Here is a 21,231-nt window from a genome sequence, read left to right on the forward strand (position 1 = left end):
AGGATATCCGATTGGAATCCAAATGATTTTTGTGTACCATAGCAGTGTACAGTTTTTGTGTAACCCATTAGTGTACATTTTCTAGTGTACCCCATTAGTGTACAGTTTTTGTGTACCATACCCCATTAGCGTACATTTTCCTTTGTACCCCAATAGTGTAAATTTTCTTGTGTACCCCAACAGTGTAAAATGTACAGTGTTGTACAGTATTATATTGTTGTGCAGTGTACAACGATGTACATCCTTTGTTTAAAAAATCCAAAATGCACCCTTAAATTAAATAAAAGATAAAATAGCTCTTTTTGTAGAAAGAGAAATAATATCATGTTGTCATCAATTGGACAGATAACTCCACATCTGCAAGAACCTTGGGAATATTATATGGACAAGCGAATGACATGGTACGTCACTAGGGCAGGACATGATACCATTTTATTGAAATGAGTAAATAATACATGTAGTTTTCTTTCAGAGGTAGCAAACTCACGCTCTCTCGATTAAATTTGAGCTCTGAGAGCGGCAACAGATGATCAGACAATCAATAGACATGATTAGTGTGATTATGCAAATCAATTAGTTAAAACGAATCCCTGTTCTTACATAACTACAATTTTTTACAGTTTCCAGGGTAGAATAAAAATACAGCTAACAAGAAAATCAGCCCGCCATTATCTGGTCGGTGAGCTTAAACCATGTAAGATTAAAACTTTTACAAATTCTAAGAAGTGACAATAAGTTAATTTTTTCCCAGTTTTATGAGACTCAAATCTCTCAAAAGCGAATAGTCTTAGCTTGAGTACAGTTTGATCGATATACAAGTCCCACCAAGAGTATTCAGAGGCTAATTTATGAAGTAACTAAGCGGAGGGTACAAATTCAGGCGAGAGAAAATATAAGTGAATGAACTACCAATTTAAGACATGCGTGACACTAACTAATGTGCATGTAAATAGATGAACCCTCTGTACCCAGTCTGCCATAGTTTAACTGGCATGTGTTGCGTGTCGTATATCACAGGCTGGAGCATGTCCTATAATAGCCTTTGTACACAATTTCTACAAAGGCTCCCTCAATAGACTTCTGTTATTCTACAGCTCTGTCCCTTTTGTCCCTAACAGTTGTTTCACACATTTCTCACAGTTATTTTGCTTTATTGCGCCGGCTGCTATTTTAGCCAATCAAGATTGAGTTGTGGGAAAAAAGGACCCACACTGAAAGAAAATTTGGCCGTGACCTGTGTACAGTGGGAACCTTGGGTGAGGGAAAATTGGCAAAGCTAACTTATTCGGTATATTGTTTTCAAATAAGCAAATACTAAAAATATTTGTTTATATTTATTCTTTTTGATATATTTTTCAAAAGTGGCTTTAAAAAACACTTATTATTGTCAGCTGCTATATTTTGGCATAATATGTTGTTAGTTTATTTTGACTCTTAGTAATAATGCAATGTTTTTTGTCCAATTACATATTATTTACAAAAAATTTTAATGTCAAACAATAAATAGGAATGATTGAATTGCCAAAATCTCAAAAGAATTTCAGCGATTATGCTACACTTACTTGATTTCACACCTTGGCGGCTAGTAAAAAACCAGTTTTATTTTTTCTTTCGGTAGGTCATGCATTACTCGGTAGGTATTTAGCATGAGAGATTATGCTGAGTTGTGTATCATTGATGCACGGAGCATTATCTGTAGAGGTTGTATTGATATAGCGTGGGATAATACAAATTCAAGAATATAATTATCATTTGTTGACTATTCTGTCAACAGCCTTTGGATTCAGAAGTTGAAGAAGTACTTCTCATCTTTTCAAACTTTTCCGATACGTCTTGGACAATTACCATAACGAACGAACGAGCCATCATTAAGTTAGGTCCGTGGCTATAGCCTAGAGCTGTCCGTGAGAAATTATTGAGTTCGCTGACACAAACGTAGAGTCACAAGTCATGCGACGGAAAGAGCAATCTGATATATCGACAACACTAATCTACCTCCTATCTCTTGTGAGCTGTATTCTTAACCAAGTATCCGCCCAAGCATGGTAAGTCACTTCAGTACTGATGTCTTTTGTCATACCTCTATAAACCTTTATTGGGAGGAAAAGGTTTTTATAGGTCATTGAGATATTACTAAATTATCTATTGTCTGTGTAAGCGCATTCCTTCAGCAACAAAGCTCTATTAAAGCCTGTTGCTGACACATTCTACTGTCTGAGCCAACACAAACAGGGTCGTTATAAAAAGGGCAATCAGGAATCATATAAAACAGATTAGTGAAATGTTGTCTTGTCAGTAAATCAGAATCTTTATTGTTCCATTTGACCTTTAGCAAGGAAGGGTCTCCAAATAATCCTTCGCTTTCAACACGCCATTTAATAAGCATAGCCTAGTCTACGCGATGAGTGTAGGCAGGATGCTGTCGGCTGCCCCTTGCTGACCTAAGACAATGAGTTGATAGATATTACAGTATTGTGTATCTATTGTTATTATGCACCCGCCCTGGCGTGCTAAGCAGCGTGCTGTCATTTCTACTCTCTTCGAGATTGTTCACTGTTCAGTAATCTCTCGCTACCATCAGCACAAAGCTCTGCCATTCAGCAAACTGGCGACGCTAAGGCAAACATATCAGGCAACTGCTTACTCATAAAAAATCTTGATAAAATTGCTTGAGTGCAGAACTTTAAAAAAAATTTGTCAGGTATTTTACAATTGTATTTCTGTTTTGATTAGTTGTGACAGCTTTTAACAGCTGGCCCAGCGGCGCAGGCATCATTTAACTAGTGCACAAAGTACCTGCTGCAACTTGTCATCACCCATTGTCACCAATTTTCCATTTAGCAATTAAAGTTTATTGAAATCTGTTACGTTTGTTGTTGCGTCATTCATCTTTATGGCCGATAGATTGTTTACTAAGTAAATTGAACCGCCTTAAGTATTTCTGTAGCCAGCGATGGACTGCGCCTGTTGTCCCGGTGCATGGTAATTAAAGCCTTCAACTGCAGTTTATTCTCCATACATACTTTGCTTAATTTTAACTATTAAAATTTCCAAATTTAAAATTATCCCGATACAATACAAATGCTGTTGTTAATATCAAGTCTAGCAGGTGCATATTCTGAGAATTATTTGTGGATTGTAGCTTGATATGGATGAGGTCAAATATTATAAGAATGTGCGCCTAGGTGTTGGACATAGCTCAGCAGGCGTTTATAAATAGAACTAATCAGCCCTGGAATGGGCAGAGTTTGAAGTGGACAAACGCAACAGTTGTAAGGAGAGATTACAGCGAGTTTGAAATAGACAAGGGAAACAGCCGGAGCTGCCAGGGAATATTTTGGCTGCATTTTTCAATCACTAATCACTAATCTGACCTTCCCTGGTCTGCTTATACCAGGAGAAAGAATGATGACCTATACACCCTGAAATGAATGGCAACCGTGCAAATTGACTCAGCTTCTTTAGTGGAAACAATTAAAATATGGAAAAATAATCATTTCCTCCAGCCTTCATTTGGGCATTCGGATGTATGGAATGTCTTACAACATTGTCTCTCTCAGGCTAGACCTCTCAGCCCTTGATTGATGATGAGTTATCAATTAATATTGATTCAATAACATTTCAAAATCTCTCCGGACGCTCTCAAAGATGTCAAAATTGTTCAACAATTTTGAATTGATATTGTCTCTAGCACTTCCTCCCGAGGGACCAGCTCATTCATAAATAAGCGTCTCTAGCTCAAATGTGATGCAGCCATAGCGACCTACAGTTGACTCGAACACTAAACCTGTTAAATGGTATTTAACAAAAAGATTAGAAGGCTCTTGCTAATATATTTCTTAGACTTCGTTGTAATTTTTCGTAACATTTTTTTTATTTTAAAAATAAATCTTTTTTAATAACTAGATGACTTGAGCATAAATTACTTGCGCTAAAAAGTTGAGCTGTGTGACTGAAGCTATCACTCCCCAGCTACTCTATCTTTTCGCTGTCGTCTAAGCACCTTTCGCGTTATCAGCAGAGGCCAATATACTAATTAGCCAACCCTTGAGCTCCTCGCTCGGCCCCCTCCGCCTCGACAGGTGGAAAGATAAACAGCCTCATTTGCTAATCTCAATATTTGTTCAATGATGGTTCAGTGCGGCCTCAGTTGTTGCCTTCACAATTTCAATGAAAAATTCACGGTTGCTGCTTTTATGAAAACAGCACTTAGATTGTATGCGGATGAATAGCATACCGATGTAAACTATTATCACAAGCTGCCGACGAAATTCTTTGCTGTATCGCGCTTCTCACCACCAGTTTTCCTTCTGTGAATACCTTATGAGAAATAGCAGTAAAGATGTAATGACTACCCAAGCTGGCAATTGTCAGCCTTGCATGGTTAGGGCAAGGTTTCACGATTGTGGATGCTCACTTTCTTAGGGGTGCACCCCTAAGGATGCACCCATAAGGGGTGAGAGCTGTTGTTTGGGATGGTGCAAGAATCAATCGTGAAAACGAAGAAATTGCATTTGTCATCACAACACCTTGCCTAAATGAATCCGGGCTTTTATCTCTTCTATATATCAAAAATTAATCTAGAAATGCCATAAATTCTGAGAATGATCGACCTATTTCACTGACCCACAAGGAAACACGCTTTAATCAAATAATAGCAAAGAAGAAACAGAAAAAAATTAAAAGATCGTAAAGTGAGTTGTTACTTTACGCGTTGCTGCTGTGTGAAAACAGACTCTTTTTAGAATGACCTAATAACATTGTGTTTTCATATATTCCGAATATTATGTCTGTTTGTCATGGTTTTGAGCCTTCGTTTAATTCAAAACAAGAGAGTGTGATGTTGCCCTCGCCAGTCATAAGGGTTCAGCGATAAAAGTAAAAAGGGAAGCGCTGTATTATAGTGACTTAGGGCTTTATCACTTATCTCAATGGTGCATATCGCTTCATTGCCTAATTTATTTGGATTTGTTTTCGGATGATTTGATTTGAAATGCCAAACATGCCAGCTACCTTTTGACTTTTGACTCACTGACTCTCACTTTACAACGACAGATACACTAGCCCTTATCAAGATGTTTTTTCCAACTATTGCAATTTACCTCCAAGCGTGGCAGAGAAAATAACGCTCACAAAAGGTTAAGTTAGCGAAGCCACCCTGTGCGGCAGCGAATATCTGCAGGTTGGTAAATTATTGCTGAATAGATTTATGGGCTCACACTATTAAATGATAAAAGAAATTAAAGGGAAATGGTGTGGAACCGTGGGAGGTTTAGAACACCGCAGATTAAATATTTGCACTGATACTGAGGAATGCAGTACTCATAACAAGGGTGTGATCTTGCTCCCTCTCTCTCTCTCTCAGCAATTAAAACTATTAGAGTACTGATACATATTTTATCAAGTTATTTCATTGAAGTTATTAGAACACACAGATCAATAGTATCTGCTGCGTTTAGATTTGACGTCGAGCCAACTGAAGAAAGCCTTCAAATTGATTATACCTGGTAATTAGATCCGCTTTATTTTACGCAGGAAACATGAGATATTTATCAGCCTTCTTCTGTGAAGTGACAAGACTAATACAATTGTTGTAATATTTAGCTCTTAGATAAAACACCATGATTAAATTCTACCCATCTCTGTCACATAGCGTTATCACCCTGGTTCAATAGATACAAACTACATTTAGTGTGCAATTATATCGCCCCTCGTTTGTTTTATCATCGCTATACATGGCCTGTTTCTTTAAAGCAGCATTTTCCGTTGTAAGCGATTCTCGACCAGCTGAGTAAGGGAATGTTAGTAATTCCTTCAGCGATTCATTTAGATGCTGGATGTAGTTTGGCCGATGCATTGTTTGCACTGACTGCTCCAAGGCACAACACCACAAACAAATAATACATGGCGTTGTTTAAAAAGTAGCGTAATATGATAACTATTGTTATAGCCTGTATTATTCTAAAACAATGCTATGATACAGTTCAGTGCGTCGATTTCAAATAATAAATCGTAGATATTACCCTAAATTAAAATGCCTTTCTTTAGCTTTAATCAACTGGCTCCACAGGTCTATGCGAAACATGCCACAGGTTTACCAAGGTGAGCTGCCCTTTAACTCCGCACTGACCTCTGCTTTCATGTACAAAAGCTAGCTATGAACAACACAACAAACATTAAGATACTTATTGGACTACTAAAACATTTAACCAAAGTTTCTCCATTCAGGTAAGGGAAAGAGGGCCAATTATTGTTAATAAAAAACTTCACAAACTAGAAACAATCGCTGCATAGAACTTTGGTATGTTCTAGCAGCCAGTTATGATATGTGGGAATATGTATCATTATGCAAGCTCGTTTCAAAAGTACAGGAGGCTATAATGGTACTAAGCTTGAGACAGCCAAGACATGTTCACATGGGATTGGATAAACGGAGAACTTCATTAGCCAGTAGCTGAACTTACATACATCCTGTCTATCAAAGCACTTAGGCAATCAGTACACTAGAACATGGTAGCTGTACTGTGCAGCGAGAATATTCTACTTACCAGAAATATTGCTTAGTAAAAATTTTAATCTGTGTCACCCATGGCAAAGGGCCCATTAGGTCACCAGTGCATGGTGATTAACTACCTAGTCACAACCTAGAAAAGCTGTGAAAGCCACTGTGAGTCATCCTTTAGCAACATTTGGTAGGAGTCTAGGAGTTCCTCGTACGACCTTTGTTGTGCTTTGTGTACGACCTTTAACGATAAATAGGTGATTGCTATTGATACCATCATTGCGTTGATCAAACAAAGTACGGATCATACAAACTTAAATAAGCAGTTTTATACATTTTGGCAGATGTTTGACCCCTGTTTTTTATTATCGGCCTGTTCAGTCAAATTGTTAGTTAATTCATCAATGACAGGCTAACGGTTTGACATAAGATGAGGTATGAACGTTGAATTAAAAACTAAACAATAACTTTTTCATTCTGGAAAAATCATTGTTTTATTATTATATACTAATAAAACAATAAGTTTTATTTTTTATATAATAAGTTTTATTTTTTATATACATTTTTATATATGTAAAAATATGACTACGACTTAAGACATAATTATGTGAGGGCCACCACTGGTTTCTTCCATAGTTTAGTGATGCATATTTTTATCTGATGATGCCAGAAGACTCGCTGTGGAAGACTTTGCGGAGACTTGGCAGACATCAAGCTGTCTGCTTTTATGCCATTTTTAATTTTTGTCAAAGTTTGGAGATTGATGGCTACGCTGTACTCAAGCAGGATACTGGTAGAAAACATCAGTTTGAAAAGTGGTGAATATGTTTGTTAAGATCATAAGAGACTTGTTCAAAATATATGAGCATCTGTCAATTTTTTTTATACAATTTGTAAAAATGTTTTTAAACCAATACTTTCACTGTACCTTATTAGTGAATTCTTTTCCAAACGTTATAAATCAGGTTGTTAATTTTTGCAACTTTCTTCTAGTAGTCATTAAATACGGTTTATTCGCGTGAAATTATATCTGGTTGACTTCAAATAAAATATTAATTAGTAAAAAACAATTATAAATAAAGTGTTAATTCGGCGGAGCGATAAATAGGCAACTGCGGTGAGGACATAATAAAAATTATCATAGAAATTTATGACAAAAAAGTTCAAAGGAAGATTTCTGTCTTGAACTTTTTTTTAAAGCTATTGATCAGCTGAAATAGGAGGTAAAAATATACAGGCAAGCAAATCGTACAGTTCATAGAGGCCAGACTAAATATTTTGCCAGTGAGCAGGCATACACAAAAGTTGCAGGTAATTAACATAACAATACCTTACTCAATGCTTTTATAGTCAAGCATTTTCGGCCCAGAGCAGTAGATTGCTTGGGTTAATGCAAATAAACGCTCGTCAAAGGAGAAGTTACTCCCTGCTCAAGCAATCAACTAGCCATCATGAGCCCATTACCTCAGGCCATATCAACTAGTAACAAAAGGAAACAACATGAGTAGGTTTTAATTCTAGCAGTTAATACAAACTGTTGTAACAAACGATATTATTAGCTGCAGTGCAACAACAAGAAAAGTTACTAGAAAGTTGGTTTGCGTTTTACTCCAAGTCTTAAAACTTGACCTAGATCCTTTGCTGCCTTCAGCTGACAAAAACAGCAACATAACACAATACATTTTGTACAGCATATTATAGTAATTATAATACAGCCAGTTCCTATAGGAAAGGTTTGTAAAATAGCTGCTGCCTAGAAACTGATTCGCTGCCGTGTGTCAATGAAGCATAATAAACCCAGTGTCAGCTCATATGGGCTGCAGCTGAGACATGCCCAGCCTACGTCACACCCAATGGTTATAACAATATTCCACTTGTTGCTCTCTGGTTGCTAGTAAATAAGGTCAGGTAACTGAGAGATATTCTGTCTGATCGGCAGCATTCACAGACGCACAGGAGAAAATATGTAAGAATGAACAATTGAATACCTTGAGATACAATAGCATAGGTGATGAAAGAACGCATTCTCAGACTTTCTCAATGGTTCTTGACAGCTTTCAAATTCCTTTTGCATGCAGCGGATGAAACTATAGGTGTTATCATTTTAGTTTTTAAATTTACAAGCTTTCTACGTAGGAACTGGATGTAGAGCCACATCAAGTTTTCCATATTCAGACTACTGACAGGTCATCTTAGGGGTTCAATAAATAAAAATTTTGTCACAATTTATCAAAACTAAAATCTTGACAGTCAAGAATTTTTACATAGAATATTCATTCATTTCTTTTCTAATAAAGCGGTAATCCGTCATCCATATCCATTCATGCTTAAAAAAGAGATTAATTATCATAGAGGTTACCATATTGCATAAGTTACCAATCACTTTGTCTCTACCTGTATGTACTATTTAGCTACAGTCAAACCTCGAACCCCAAGAGGTCTAGTACGAGTGATAGTAATGTAGTAGGAAAACGAGTAGGTATCGTTTCTTAAAAACATAAAATAAATTTTGAAAAACTTTTCAGAAAATTTATGAAGCTTTATATTTATTTAGTAGTAGGCCTAGTTATTATAAGGAGGAAACTGAAAGGCTTGCAATGAAAACACCTGAAATGAGAGTAAAAGTGGAGAGAGTGGACATGATATTTAAATAATGTAATTTTATGTAATATAAAAAATAATTCATATATAAAAACAAGAACACATAAATAAACCACATTAATTAAAGCCCATGTTTCTGTAGTTGTATTACAATTTTTACCCACGAATCTCTGTCTCCTGTATCATTTAGGCAACCAACCTGGCCAGTTGGTCTCTAACATATAGGTGAAGCAACCAGAACAATATTTTTTATTGAGTATTACTTTATTAATTGAACTCCTTACATATAGTTTAGTGTTTTGTATTTAATTTTTACATAGTTGTATATAATCTATTTTCTTAGTGCTATATGTTATATATGTCATATGCTATATGTTATACCTGAAGTATCTATTACAAGGTTTTTGGTCTCTGAAATTAACCGAAATACAGTGTATTCTTATGGAACTATTAAACTGTACTCCAATATGCAAATTTAGAAATTCTATAAAAATCTTGAATTAATTAATTTCGTTTGCCAAGGTTGAACAGCACTTGCCAATTTTAAAGCAGTTTTCAAATTTTCTCATAAGAAAACAAAAGCTGTATTGCTAATGCAGTTACCATATGGTTTGGGCCATTAGAACCTTAACATGTCATCTTACAAAGTTTTATCCTTATAAATATAAAGTAGTCCTACAATTATGCATTTATAGAGCAGGTGTTAAATCTTGTGATGTAGGCAATCGAGTCTGATGGCCTGGCAGCTGAACCCACAACTGTATCTCCTTGGAGCCGCACCCAAATGCACAGCTGCAAAGGCAAGGTTATCTCCACTGCAAAACGCGATGTGCACGAATGCAGGTTATATGGACCACATGTCTAGTGTGAATGTTGGACTGTTACTCGCTCTTAACGAGTGCCAACATCAGTTCTCGAACAGCAAATGGAATTGTACATCCGTTGAGTTGGAGTTTATGCTTGAGGGGATAAAAGACATCGAAGGTAAGGGAGACAATTTCTAATTATAGCTTATTTTTAGTGTTACTCTTTGACATGACTTCCGGAATAAATCGCGTTCAACTTTTTCATTAACTGTACGGGCGATTATTACAGAGTAACATAATAGGAGCGCTCATTGGCCACATTAACACAACGTTATCAGATTCACATTAAGCAGATCTTAAACATGATGGGTATATGATGGCATCTCATCACAGAGATAGGGAGAAATGTAGGAAAACGCGGGTGTAACACCGAGTAATTACAAAGAAAGTGCCAACACCTCTTCATGTTAGTCCTTGTTTCCTCTCCTTGTACTCACGTAGTAAACACGCTTGGCTTACCGCTTTAATCAGATGTAAACTCTGGCTTAAGCCTCAGTTTGGTTGACAGTTGCGGGCGTCTTATTGAAAACCCGTCTTTATGGCATAAGGATGCACTATAGATAGACATCATCAACTCTGCTAGACAAAATTTAAATGCTTAGATAAGGCATCAGAATTTCTAACCAAAAGCTAGAGGATTATCCTAAAAGCAAACGCTACGCAGTCACTCTCATGTCCTGTGTCACCGTGGTAAAGTAAAAAGTCATCCATATCTAGACATTATCTTCCACTTGTCATCTATTTATTTTGTATCTACCCAGAAGTGCTAGAGCTGACACGACGACGCATTTTCTCTCTATGACAGAGTTAACGCTGGCGAATCATTAGAATGCAGACCGTAGGGTTGTTGTTCAGCGCTATTGCCACATTCCGGTAGATTTACAAATCTCAGTTTACTCCCATGAAACCATTGTTCATAGTTAATGCTTTCTCATTTACAGTTTTGTTGGTCTGAGTGGCTATGAATAAAAATCACTTCATAAAACCTTTTGTTAAATGTGTGACAACAGTATAAAAAATTTGGTCTCTGAAAATGGCAGATTGATAGATAATATTGTATAAAATTGACTCTTTTACTTCAGAAAAATACCAAAGAGTATTAAAATAAGTTATATAGTTTAAGTTTAGTTTTTTTTATAGTTTTTTTTATAGTTTTTTTTAAGAGTTTTTCTATAGTTTGTATGTTTAAAGAATAGACAGATATATACCTACCTGTTCTTTAAGTTTACCAATTTGGACCTGTTTGGCAAGCCTGTGAAATAAATCTCAATTTTTTAGTTTGACACATTTGAGAAAGGTATTAAGTCTGATTGCTATCTTAGACTACAATTCTTAGTTCTAGTGCAAAACAAATTAGTAAATGATTTATATCTGAAACATGTGCTACAATAAACATGTTTGTTCCACGCTACTTAGCGTAACATGGAACAAAAATAGCTGGTGTTCCAGGATGTTAGATTAGGAAGTGTTAGTAGGAGTTCCATACTTAATGATTGTTGCAAACCAGAAGATCTGCATATGTGTTCTCGTCGTAAGTAGCAATGTTTCAAAGTTTTTAACGATTCATAATGTTCATTTAGAGAAAATTAAAACACTGGCTGTTTTAGGAATATATACATTAAATGATTAGCACAACAGGGAATAGGGAAACAGGAAATTTATCTTAAAATCCTGTTTTATTTTCTAAATTATTTCAATGATTGAAAGATCTACGATAGACATAAAATTTCCCAAAAAATATTATAAAGATGTTATATAACCTTTAAAAAAAGTTTTATAAGGTTTGTCCCTTTCTGTACTATCAGATGTCACCAAATAAGAAAATCAATATGGGAGCTATCCCATTTTACATATTTCACAACAACTGCAGCCAGTTACATGTATATTGTCAAACTATTCCATTATCGCTTATCAAGTCTAAATACTTCTGCATATACATGCTGTGGTAGAAGAGTTCTCTCTACCGTCTTATCACTGGACAAAAGTACCATAATTGTTGTTGTGCATCTCAGAGCTCTTAGAATTTAAACAGTCTGCTGCATAAGTCTAGGAGAGGGAGGTGTGAGGTAGCTTACTCCACAATCTCTCCACCAAATTTAGAACCTGTAAAAAGTCTGGTGCAGCTTTATACCTACTGTAAACTTTCTGGTTAGCATCAAGATGTTACAATGAAATAATAATTAAATGAACAATTTTCTAGGAAGATTTTAAAAGTAAATTAAAATGTTAAAATGTTGTGCTAAGTAATGCATTTACAAACAAACTGGTTCATATCCTTCAATGGAAATGCTTAAAATATTAGTCGGTTTCAAGTTTGGAGATATTATAATGGTTGCAATCTGAAATATTATAATAGTTAGGATCTGCAAGATTGAGCGCTTGACAACAAATCTCTGTAATTTTGGCATTATATCAATACAGAGGACTTTGTATAGGTGGCTCAAGCTTTCATATGTAGTTTCTTTGGGAGAAGTTTTGAGAGTACAAAAATGGTTTTTTCCAATATATTGTTTTCCACAAAATAATGCATGCCCAAGCAACGCTCTCTCTTTAATGGCAGCGCAGCTCTCAGTTCACACATTTAGATGGAGATACATCACAGCTTGTCTAACTAAAGTAATTTTAGACAATTCAACTTGAAAAAGAAACCTATTACGAACCGTTTCGGGCTTTGCATAGAACTTTCTAGTACTTGATGAATTCATCTGCACACTCATGTATTGTTTTGTGTAATGTCGAACATAGGGCCGTGATTGTTGCACGGTAGCGCAGCTTTGCGTAAACACGGCTAGCTAGTGCTCCAGTCATCAAGGACAAACATATGGTCCATCGACAGATTCACAATTATACAGGAGTGTAGAAATATATTAGTAAACACACGCTGATAGAAATCACATTTTTCATGAGTGCATACTTTGATCACTACAACTATAACTTGCAAGAAGATATTAAATGAATTTGAAAAGTGTAGACAAAATCTTTGCTAGTATTAAAGTAGCCAACCAAACTTGTTGAAAAATGTTGCCTCCATTTCCATTCAATTTTTGTGTGTTTTAATTTTTTCTTAGTACACCACATCAAGAAACTGGTGGTAAGTCCAGTCAAACTAGCGGGTTCGTCGAGCCAACCTCTACAAATTTTACAAGTTTTATTTTAAGATTTTCGGTTCCGTCTTAAATCTTAACACAATGATGAATACAATGTGACCTACCCTGGGCTACCTCAGATTATCATTGATGACGTAGCTGCTTTCATTAGCTGTCAACCTATTGCTGCTGCTGCAAAGCACCCTTGAGCCCGGGCCAACAAGTACATCCCTGGCCATATCATTAATAAGATGAAAGCTTGCGTAGGATAGGCCACCTTTGATGAAGTGAGCTAGCCCTTTCAATGAAATAAAACTGTATTTATTGTAAATGTTAGGTATTGCAGGTGAATAGGTTTTTTCCATCGTAATAACTTTGCATCGTAACTTTTACTACTTCTGGCGTCTACGAAGCTGTTCTTTCTAGCGAAAACTAACTTGCGGCTGTCAACAAAATAGCCTTTTAAACTAAAGATCAGCTAGGCACACCGCCTTTCTCACGTCCCATGGAATATATTTGTTTAATAACAAATCTTTGTGTAAGCTAGACTGCTGGTGAGTTCCAAAAGTGGCCCATGCAACAGTAGCATACGCAAGCCAATAATTAGTAAATACCTGGCAGTGTTTAGGAACAGAGGCTAAATAAACTGTATAGCAATACATGCATGGCAAAACTTGGAAAATGGATATGAAGACACTTTTTTAATTTTGCACTATAAATTGCCAGCTGGGGAAGACTTGTTAAAAGATTATCTGTGTTGTTATTACTCACCATCTGACAGCCATTCTAATCCCAGAATAAAATTTAAAATATTTCTAGTACATCAATAATAAACACAATATTGTTTACACAAACAAAGCTTATTATTAGAAACTTTCTTGTGAAAAAATTTCCAAATTTAAAACAGTTTTTATTTTCAATTTTGGAAGTAGCGAGTGCCTAATCAATCCTTCTAGCTACACTCCTGTTGAGTCAGCTTACTCATCACGATCAGCCCCGATGCTATTCCTATCTCCTATTGTTCTTGACATTCCTGTGCATCTAATAACCGAATTTGGCTGATTACTATTTTGAAAGGAAGAAGTCTATTGTCGCTGCTGTTTCTATTCTACCGTAAATTAAACATGATATTGTATCGTTGGCAAGATTGCTTTAGGCCTCGCAGGTGTAAAACAAATAAGCAATTTACTGAATCAACAGAATGAGTAACAACAGATGAACTGAAAGGTAATTAAGAAATAAATTATAAACGCTTTTAATAGCGATTGTTGTTCATTAAACAGATCTGAAAAGATATGCTAATCGCACTGCTCATTTGTAACAGTTTAAGGTGTCCATTTGTTACCATCCATTTTATATTTGATTGGCAGCGCCCATAACCTCGCTGACACTGAGTCCAGGTGTTGCAGTAACGACCGGTTTTATCTAGGTCGTCCCAGAGACTCATTCACCATGTGAAACTGAATAAAACAACATTATAGAAATTGATTGGTTGACATGGGGTGAGACTTGTATTGTCTGGGTTTGGAGACATACGGCTCCAGTGTTTATGGCTGGTGGCTGTGTGGCCAGAGGTAATGCACATTAGTGGGGAGATAAAGGGCTGTTGTGACTAGGCGTTTGCTCTATTATCATCTCAGAATAAATTAATCACAAATTATTAATTCAGTCATTTTTAATAATGCAAAACAAACATTTTCCTCCCAGTATTGTCATAAAATCATGAACACTATAGAGAAATGCCTCAGAGCTAGTAAGCCCGCTCTATAGTAATGGAGCCTGTTTCATTTTCAAATGTTTAAACACTATCTTAATCCTAAATAATCTGTTTACTTCGTTATTGGTCTGTTTTACATAAACGCCATTATAAAACAAAACTCAAATTAATTGTTTTTCGTTCAATTGTGTCATAAACTCCTATGGTTTGTTTAGTTAACCTCACTGGACAACTAGCAAAGGCTGTACGCCCACCCATGCAGTCGATCGCGTCATGGCACACATCATAAACAATGACAATAAAAGCAAAAACTCAAAGGAAGAATATCGCATTGGACAAGAGTCGCTTTTCTACCGAGTAGCTTGTTTTAGCTTGTAAAGAATTTGTGTAGACAGCATGGATACCTGTTTGTCTCCGTTTCTATGATCTTTCGCTTTCACCGCCAGTCATAGCAGATTTGAATTTTTGTGTAGTAGCTGTATAGCTATGCTTACCAGTCTCCTAGCTTTTTCTGATAAGGTGTGGCTTAACACCATAACACCATAATCACTGCAAGTCCAATGAATGTATATTGGAATAACAACTCATTTTAAAATGGTTATCATAGTTGTTTCCATTGCTAATCAAACTTGCTTCAAGTAGCCAAGTTGAGGTGATTCATATCACTAATCTGATGTTTTAGGTGGGATACGAACAGTAGTGCCACAACAACAGGAAATAGCAAAAATGTGGTCTTTTCAGTTTGAGTGGTTGTAGAGATAATTTTTTATGTGTAAAAATCTCAGAACGCTCTCTGCAACTGGTTTCAAATATGGCTATTATACATAAAACTGAGTGTTCACTTTTGCTACTTTGATAGTTGTAAAGAGCTAGGTGAAGATATAACACCCATAATAACAACTACTATAATTACAGTCATAAAAGTTTGAGACTTCAATAAAACTTTCCTGCTGTTTGCAGGAAAGTTTAGAAAAAGTTTGGGAAAAGTTTGTTTCCTGCTGTTTGCAGGAAAGTTTGTTTGCAGTTTCGGTTGCTCTTCACAAAATAAATCCTGTGAAGGATTCTTCGATCAGTGAAAGCAGTAACTTTGAAAGAATTTACCCGCTGTGAGTTATGTTTGATCGGTTATCAAGAGCAAAGTTCATAATTCAACTATGGCTATTTGTACGAACTTGGTATAATAGAAATAAATTTCGAGTAACTTTAATTAGAAAGAAATCTGTTAAAACTGCTAGTTTTAAACTTTTAAATATAAACAGCCTCACAAAAAGAGTCGAGAAAAACATAAACTGCAAGTAATAAATGATTGCGATAGGTAAACAACGATAGAAAATATGTTTGGTAATTAATTGGTTTTTGAACATAATTTAGTTTCGGCATGACACTCAAGCAAACAAAAAAGTTGGCTATATACGATCTATTTCTTTAAAGAAATGATGACTGCCCGGGAAGAATGTCTTGAAAGCACTAAAATGAAGTAGTTGGTATCCTTTTTACTTCAGTTCACAGTTTGGTTTAATCAGCATGACTGCAAGGAGCCTAGAGCAGTTATCAGAGATATTAGAACAAGTACCTCTTAGTAATTATAGCTACATGCATCACGGGCATATCACAGCTCCTATATCATTCTACTTCCGTCCGCGCTCACTTCTAGTAGGAGGTACTAAAAGAATACTTAAAAGCTAGTAAAAGAACGGCATGTGAAACGAGAGCAGGGTTCCAATATAGAAGTTACAGTTTCGCACTGAACGAGCAATAAAATGGAAGATCGTGTTTCTTAGGTAATATAACTCCAGCTTCTCTCACGAGGGTGTAATATACAGTTATTTTATTGAATCATGCCTTGCATCTTTGCCTTCGTGGCTGTTCTTCATTTCTGTCTCATCAAAAACTGTTTAATTATTTTCGGCAATAAACTCAATTATTTTGCTAGATTGGTTTAAACTGTTAGACGATTGTCTGGTAGTCTTAACATAGGCTTGTTCACACACTCTCTCATAGCAGAATTGTTAAGGTAAGCCAAATGTTCTCACAAATATTCTATCTGTTGCAGCCTCCAAAGAAGATGCTTTTCTTCACGCTGCCACTGCTGCCGGTATCGCCCATGCCATAGCCCGAGGCTGCCGCAACGGTCTCATCAGCAAGTGCTCCTGCAGTAACATGGAAAGACCTGAAAACCTCAACATGGACTGGGAGTGGGGCGGATGCGGCGACAATGTAAACTATGGACAACAGTTTGCTACAGCTTTTGTGGACCTGAGGGAAAAAGAGAGCAACCATCCGAAGGGATCTGAAAGTCTTGCTCTTACCTTAATGAACAAGCACAACAATGAAGCTGGTCGCCGGGTAAGTAGAGTTGTCATCTCCTTTCTCAGAACTCCTGGTAGAGGCATTTGAAGTAGCACTGCCAAGCATAGAGATAGACAGTTATGTTCTTTGCTTCCCTAAACCCTAATTGAAGAAGTAGACAGAAGTCATAAATGTATATCTACTTGTCAAAGTGTGTCACCAGATTATAAGGTTTCTTCAGTCACAAGTAGCCGTATCCGCATGTGCCGACACACAGTAGCAGTAGCATAGTGGCACCCATGGTTACATCGTGTGAAATCACATGATCAAAATGACAGTTTAGTTTTATGCTAGCCATCACTTATGGCCTGACAGCTTTTACAACCGTGTCTTTTAGAATAATATAGCTGCTGAAGTATATTTATCATTACAGAATAATATACATAGCTACAGAACTGTAAATATAATACAAAATCTCAAACATATCTACAAACATGTGTACATACATCGCCATAGAGAGCATCATAAATATAAATATAGAAACATTCATAGGTAAGTAACTACAAAGTCATATACATAACTACATAAATTTATGCGTAACTACAGAATTTTATAACATTTACAAAGCTCTATGTCCGACTACAGAAGCACACTTAGTTGAAGATGTACAGTTAAATGCCATCATCATTATACAGCGCACTCTGATTACGCAATCACAATTGTGCACCGTAGCTAAGTAACAAAACAGCATACGCAATTCATACGTGACTCAACATTCCAGCAACCACAAGTAGTCCGAACCGCTTAGCTTGTTTATCCACAAATCAATGACCATCTAAAAGAGTTATTTCTAGAAAATTAAATCCGTTTAAAACATTAAACTTATTATGTATGACTTTGATTTACACTCTGATTCCACTGTACGTCCACAATGTTAGTTTAGTGCAAAAACTTTGACCATGCGTTGCTGCGACTAACACAATGTCTTGAACCGAGGGAAGGCAGAAAACCGTCCCTACTCAGCCAGGAAAGTGGTCTACCCCTCTACTAAATTGCAAATAATAATTATAGAAAACCTTCAAGGTAGGCACGGCTCCATGCTGTCTGCGCCTCGTCTTTATACATTCAGTTATTTCATGGAATCACTCATTCAATTCACTTCAATGGTTTCAGTGATTTATTGGTTAGCCCAGTTATTGTTAAACACCATTCACAACACTCACATGTCACCCGACATGGTTCTACTGGCTCCAACAGGTTGCTAAAAAAATTAATTGTTAAATTATTAGCATATAATGTGTAATTGTCTGCCCACAGCTTTGATCATTAAAAGTAGCTCTTGACGAAATAGCAAAGATCAGAGAGTGGATTATGAAATATGGCTCAGAGAGGCTGTGAATTTCCCCCTTCGTGGCTTTATGGAATGACTTATGGCTATTTAGATGTGTCACTCCTGCCATTCAGTGTTTTTTATCAGTCTTGATCCGCAACAGATTGTGAAGGGTAGTTGTTGGTAGATGGTGAAGGAGGTTGTTGGTTGGATAGATAGTAATTCTATTAAATCATAAAAGATTGACTGAGATTAATAAATTGTTATAAGATACGAATTAAACTATATAGCAAAATGAGTTTGATTGCATTATGTTTGTAGATTGATAGGCATTATCTGTTTTCAAATTCAAAGAGATCGAAATTCTACTTAATAATACGGTATATTAAATGTTTTTTATGCTGCCATGCGTGTATCACTGAAGAATTCTGTTAATCATGTTGGACAAAATTATACCAACAGGCTATAATTTAACTGAATAATAACAAAACCTTGTGACTTCTAGTGTTAACATTCAGTGTATTAACATTCAGAAGATTGGAAATAAAACAAGGTCATGGTTCAAACTATTTTACTGCTCAGCTTCAACAACCTTTTCATAGATAAAATCCGTTTATCTGATAAGGATTGACTATGCTTTGAAATATGTCGCTAAACAGTATTTGATTGTTGCAACACTTAATAAAAATTTTGTAGACTGTGTCCAAGGAAGACCAAGTGACCTGCAAATGTCATGGAGTAAGTGGCTCTTGTTCTCTTAAAACTTGCTGGCAGGAGTTGTCTCCTTTTCGCACTATTGGAGATAAGTTGAAGAAGAACTACGATATAGCCATGCAAGTCGGATTCAACAAGGATGGGACGGGCCTCAGGAACCGTATCAAGTCTAAACGATCAAAAAGAAGAGCGAGCAAGGAAGAACTTATATACATGAAAGAGTCGAAAAATGTGTGTATGCGAAACAGTAATGGCGAACTACCAGATAACATGGTAGGTCGGAGGTGTAACATCACAAGTTCAGGAGAAGACAACTGTGAGACTCTCTGCTGTGGCCGGGGTTCAGTAAAAAAAGTGGTAACAGTAACGGAACGTTGTAATTGTAAATTTCAGTGGTGTTGTTATGTTGAGTGCGATGAATGTTCTCACGAGGAAATACACGATATCTGTGTGTAGCCCAAGTGCTTTTTCTTACCGCATAAAAGGTAATACCTACGTTCTATGACTTTTTGCTATTTGTACATATGTGATGAATGTTTGTTACTCAACCGAACTGTTTGGGAAGTTATACGCTTTCTAAACTCTTCCCTCCAGCTATACTAGAAATATTTTAATACGCAAAGTACTAAACCTATTATTCATGAATGTAATACACAGAAATACCTAAGCAATATTTAAAACAGCATCACTATGCTTGGCGTATTCTTTTATCCTCAGAGTCTCCTAGATTGTAAAGTTTACGTTGTAAGGAGCTGACAATTCCAAAGGTTTATGAACAATTATAAATGGAAAATTAATTGACAGTAGTTGTGAATAAACCAATCAGAGACATAGTTAGTGTCATGTTGTATGAAAAGTGTGTGTTGAGCTGATATTGCCAGCAACCAGTGCATTTATTTTACTGGCAGTTATTGTCGTATTATCACATGTATAATTTTTATCGCAATTCGCTGTCAGTGCAGCTACTATTACTTTATATTTATTATCATTGTACTTTTTCTCTAAATCTCTGCCATGGGAAACTTTTGATATAAATCCTTAATAAAATACTCTTTACGATTGTACATACAATGCATATTATTGAGAGAGGACAAATCCAAAGTATTTCTTGCTGTCTACTGTTGCAAATGAAAAGTTTACGATTGTACATCCAATGCATTTTATTGCCTAACTTATTGTGAAAAAGTACGCCAAATAGGCATTGCACGATATAAACTATGATAAATTCACAAAATTACATTCTTGTGTGTTACAACAATAGAGCAGACAGGTTTGTCAAGCTTATGATAATGTCACGGTAGATAAAAGATGGTAATGGTGAGAGGACAAATCCAAATTACAGCACATGCGTAACTAAGTATTTCTTGCTGTCTACTGTTGCAAATGAAAAGTTTTGTATTATTGTTTAAAAATACAATACAACTACATGTACAGCAAACATGCATAGCCTGTCTTTAAGCAAGTATGTTATGCACAAATCACATGCACACTAAGTGATAGAAGAAAAACAAATATGCTATAGTAAAAGTCCAGTAAAAATCTAATTTACTTTCAAAATTTGCTAATCTTAACCAAAGCATCGCAAGTGTTAGGTTGTTTCATGAAAATGTACATGCCACAATTATATCTCAACTGAATAAGCAACTGCCACAAGTTATGAAAGAAATTTAAGCAAATAACATCTAATAGCCAATAACAGCCTACAACAAGTACTGTCAATCAATAAAATCTTTTTTAATAACTCAATACTCTGGCAAAATGTTATTGGTCCAGGAGCAAGGACTAGCCCGATGTTAAAGTTTGATTTTGGAGTTGCCTTCTATCACAGCTGCCCAGCCCTTATGATTCGTATGGTCAACGACTATTAATCGAAAACTGTTATCGTGACACGCGGATGGGCCGATACAAGCGCGTAGTTCATAATCCTAATGTTTACACTTTATTAAAACGGGGCTCTACAATTTGCCATATAACAGTTCAGGATTTGCATTAGTCGAATTGCCTATTAATCGAAAACTGTAATCGTGACACGCGGATGGGCTGATACAAGCATGTAGCTCATAATCCTAATGTTTACATTTTATTAAAACGGGGCTCTACAATCTGCCATATAATAGTTTAGGATT

General features: G+C 36.1%; 1 protein-coding gene across 1 annotated transcript; it reads left to right on the forward strand.

The window, feature by feature from the left end:
- Positions 1–1,686: 1,686 nt before the first annotated feature.
- LOC137396139 (protein Wnt-5b-like) lies at positions 1,687–20,169 on the forward strand. The gene is made up of 4 exons (XM_068082296.1): positions 1,687–2,045; positions 9,825–10,087; positions 16,826–17,118; positions 19,088–20,169. Exons 1-4 carry the CDS (start codon positions 1,951–1,953, stop codon positions 19,559–19,561), a joined length of 1,125 nt encoding a protein of 374 aa, XP_067938397.1. The 5' UTR covers positions 1,687–1,950; the 3' UTR covers positions 19,562–20,169.
- The last annotated feature ends 1,062 nt before the right edge of the window (positions 20,170–21,231 follow it).

This window comes from Watersipora subatra, chromosome 1 (genome assembly GCF_963576615.1).
Source record: "Watersipora subatra chromosome 1, tzWatSuba1.1, whole genome shotgun sequence".
Classification (NCBI taxonomy): Eukaryota; Metazoa; Bryozoa; class Gymnolaemata; order Cheilostomatida; family Watersiporidae; genus Watersipora; species Watersipora subatra.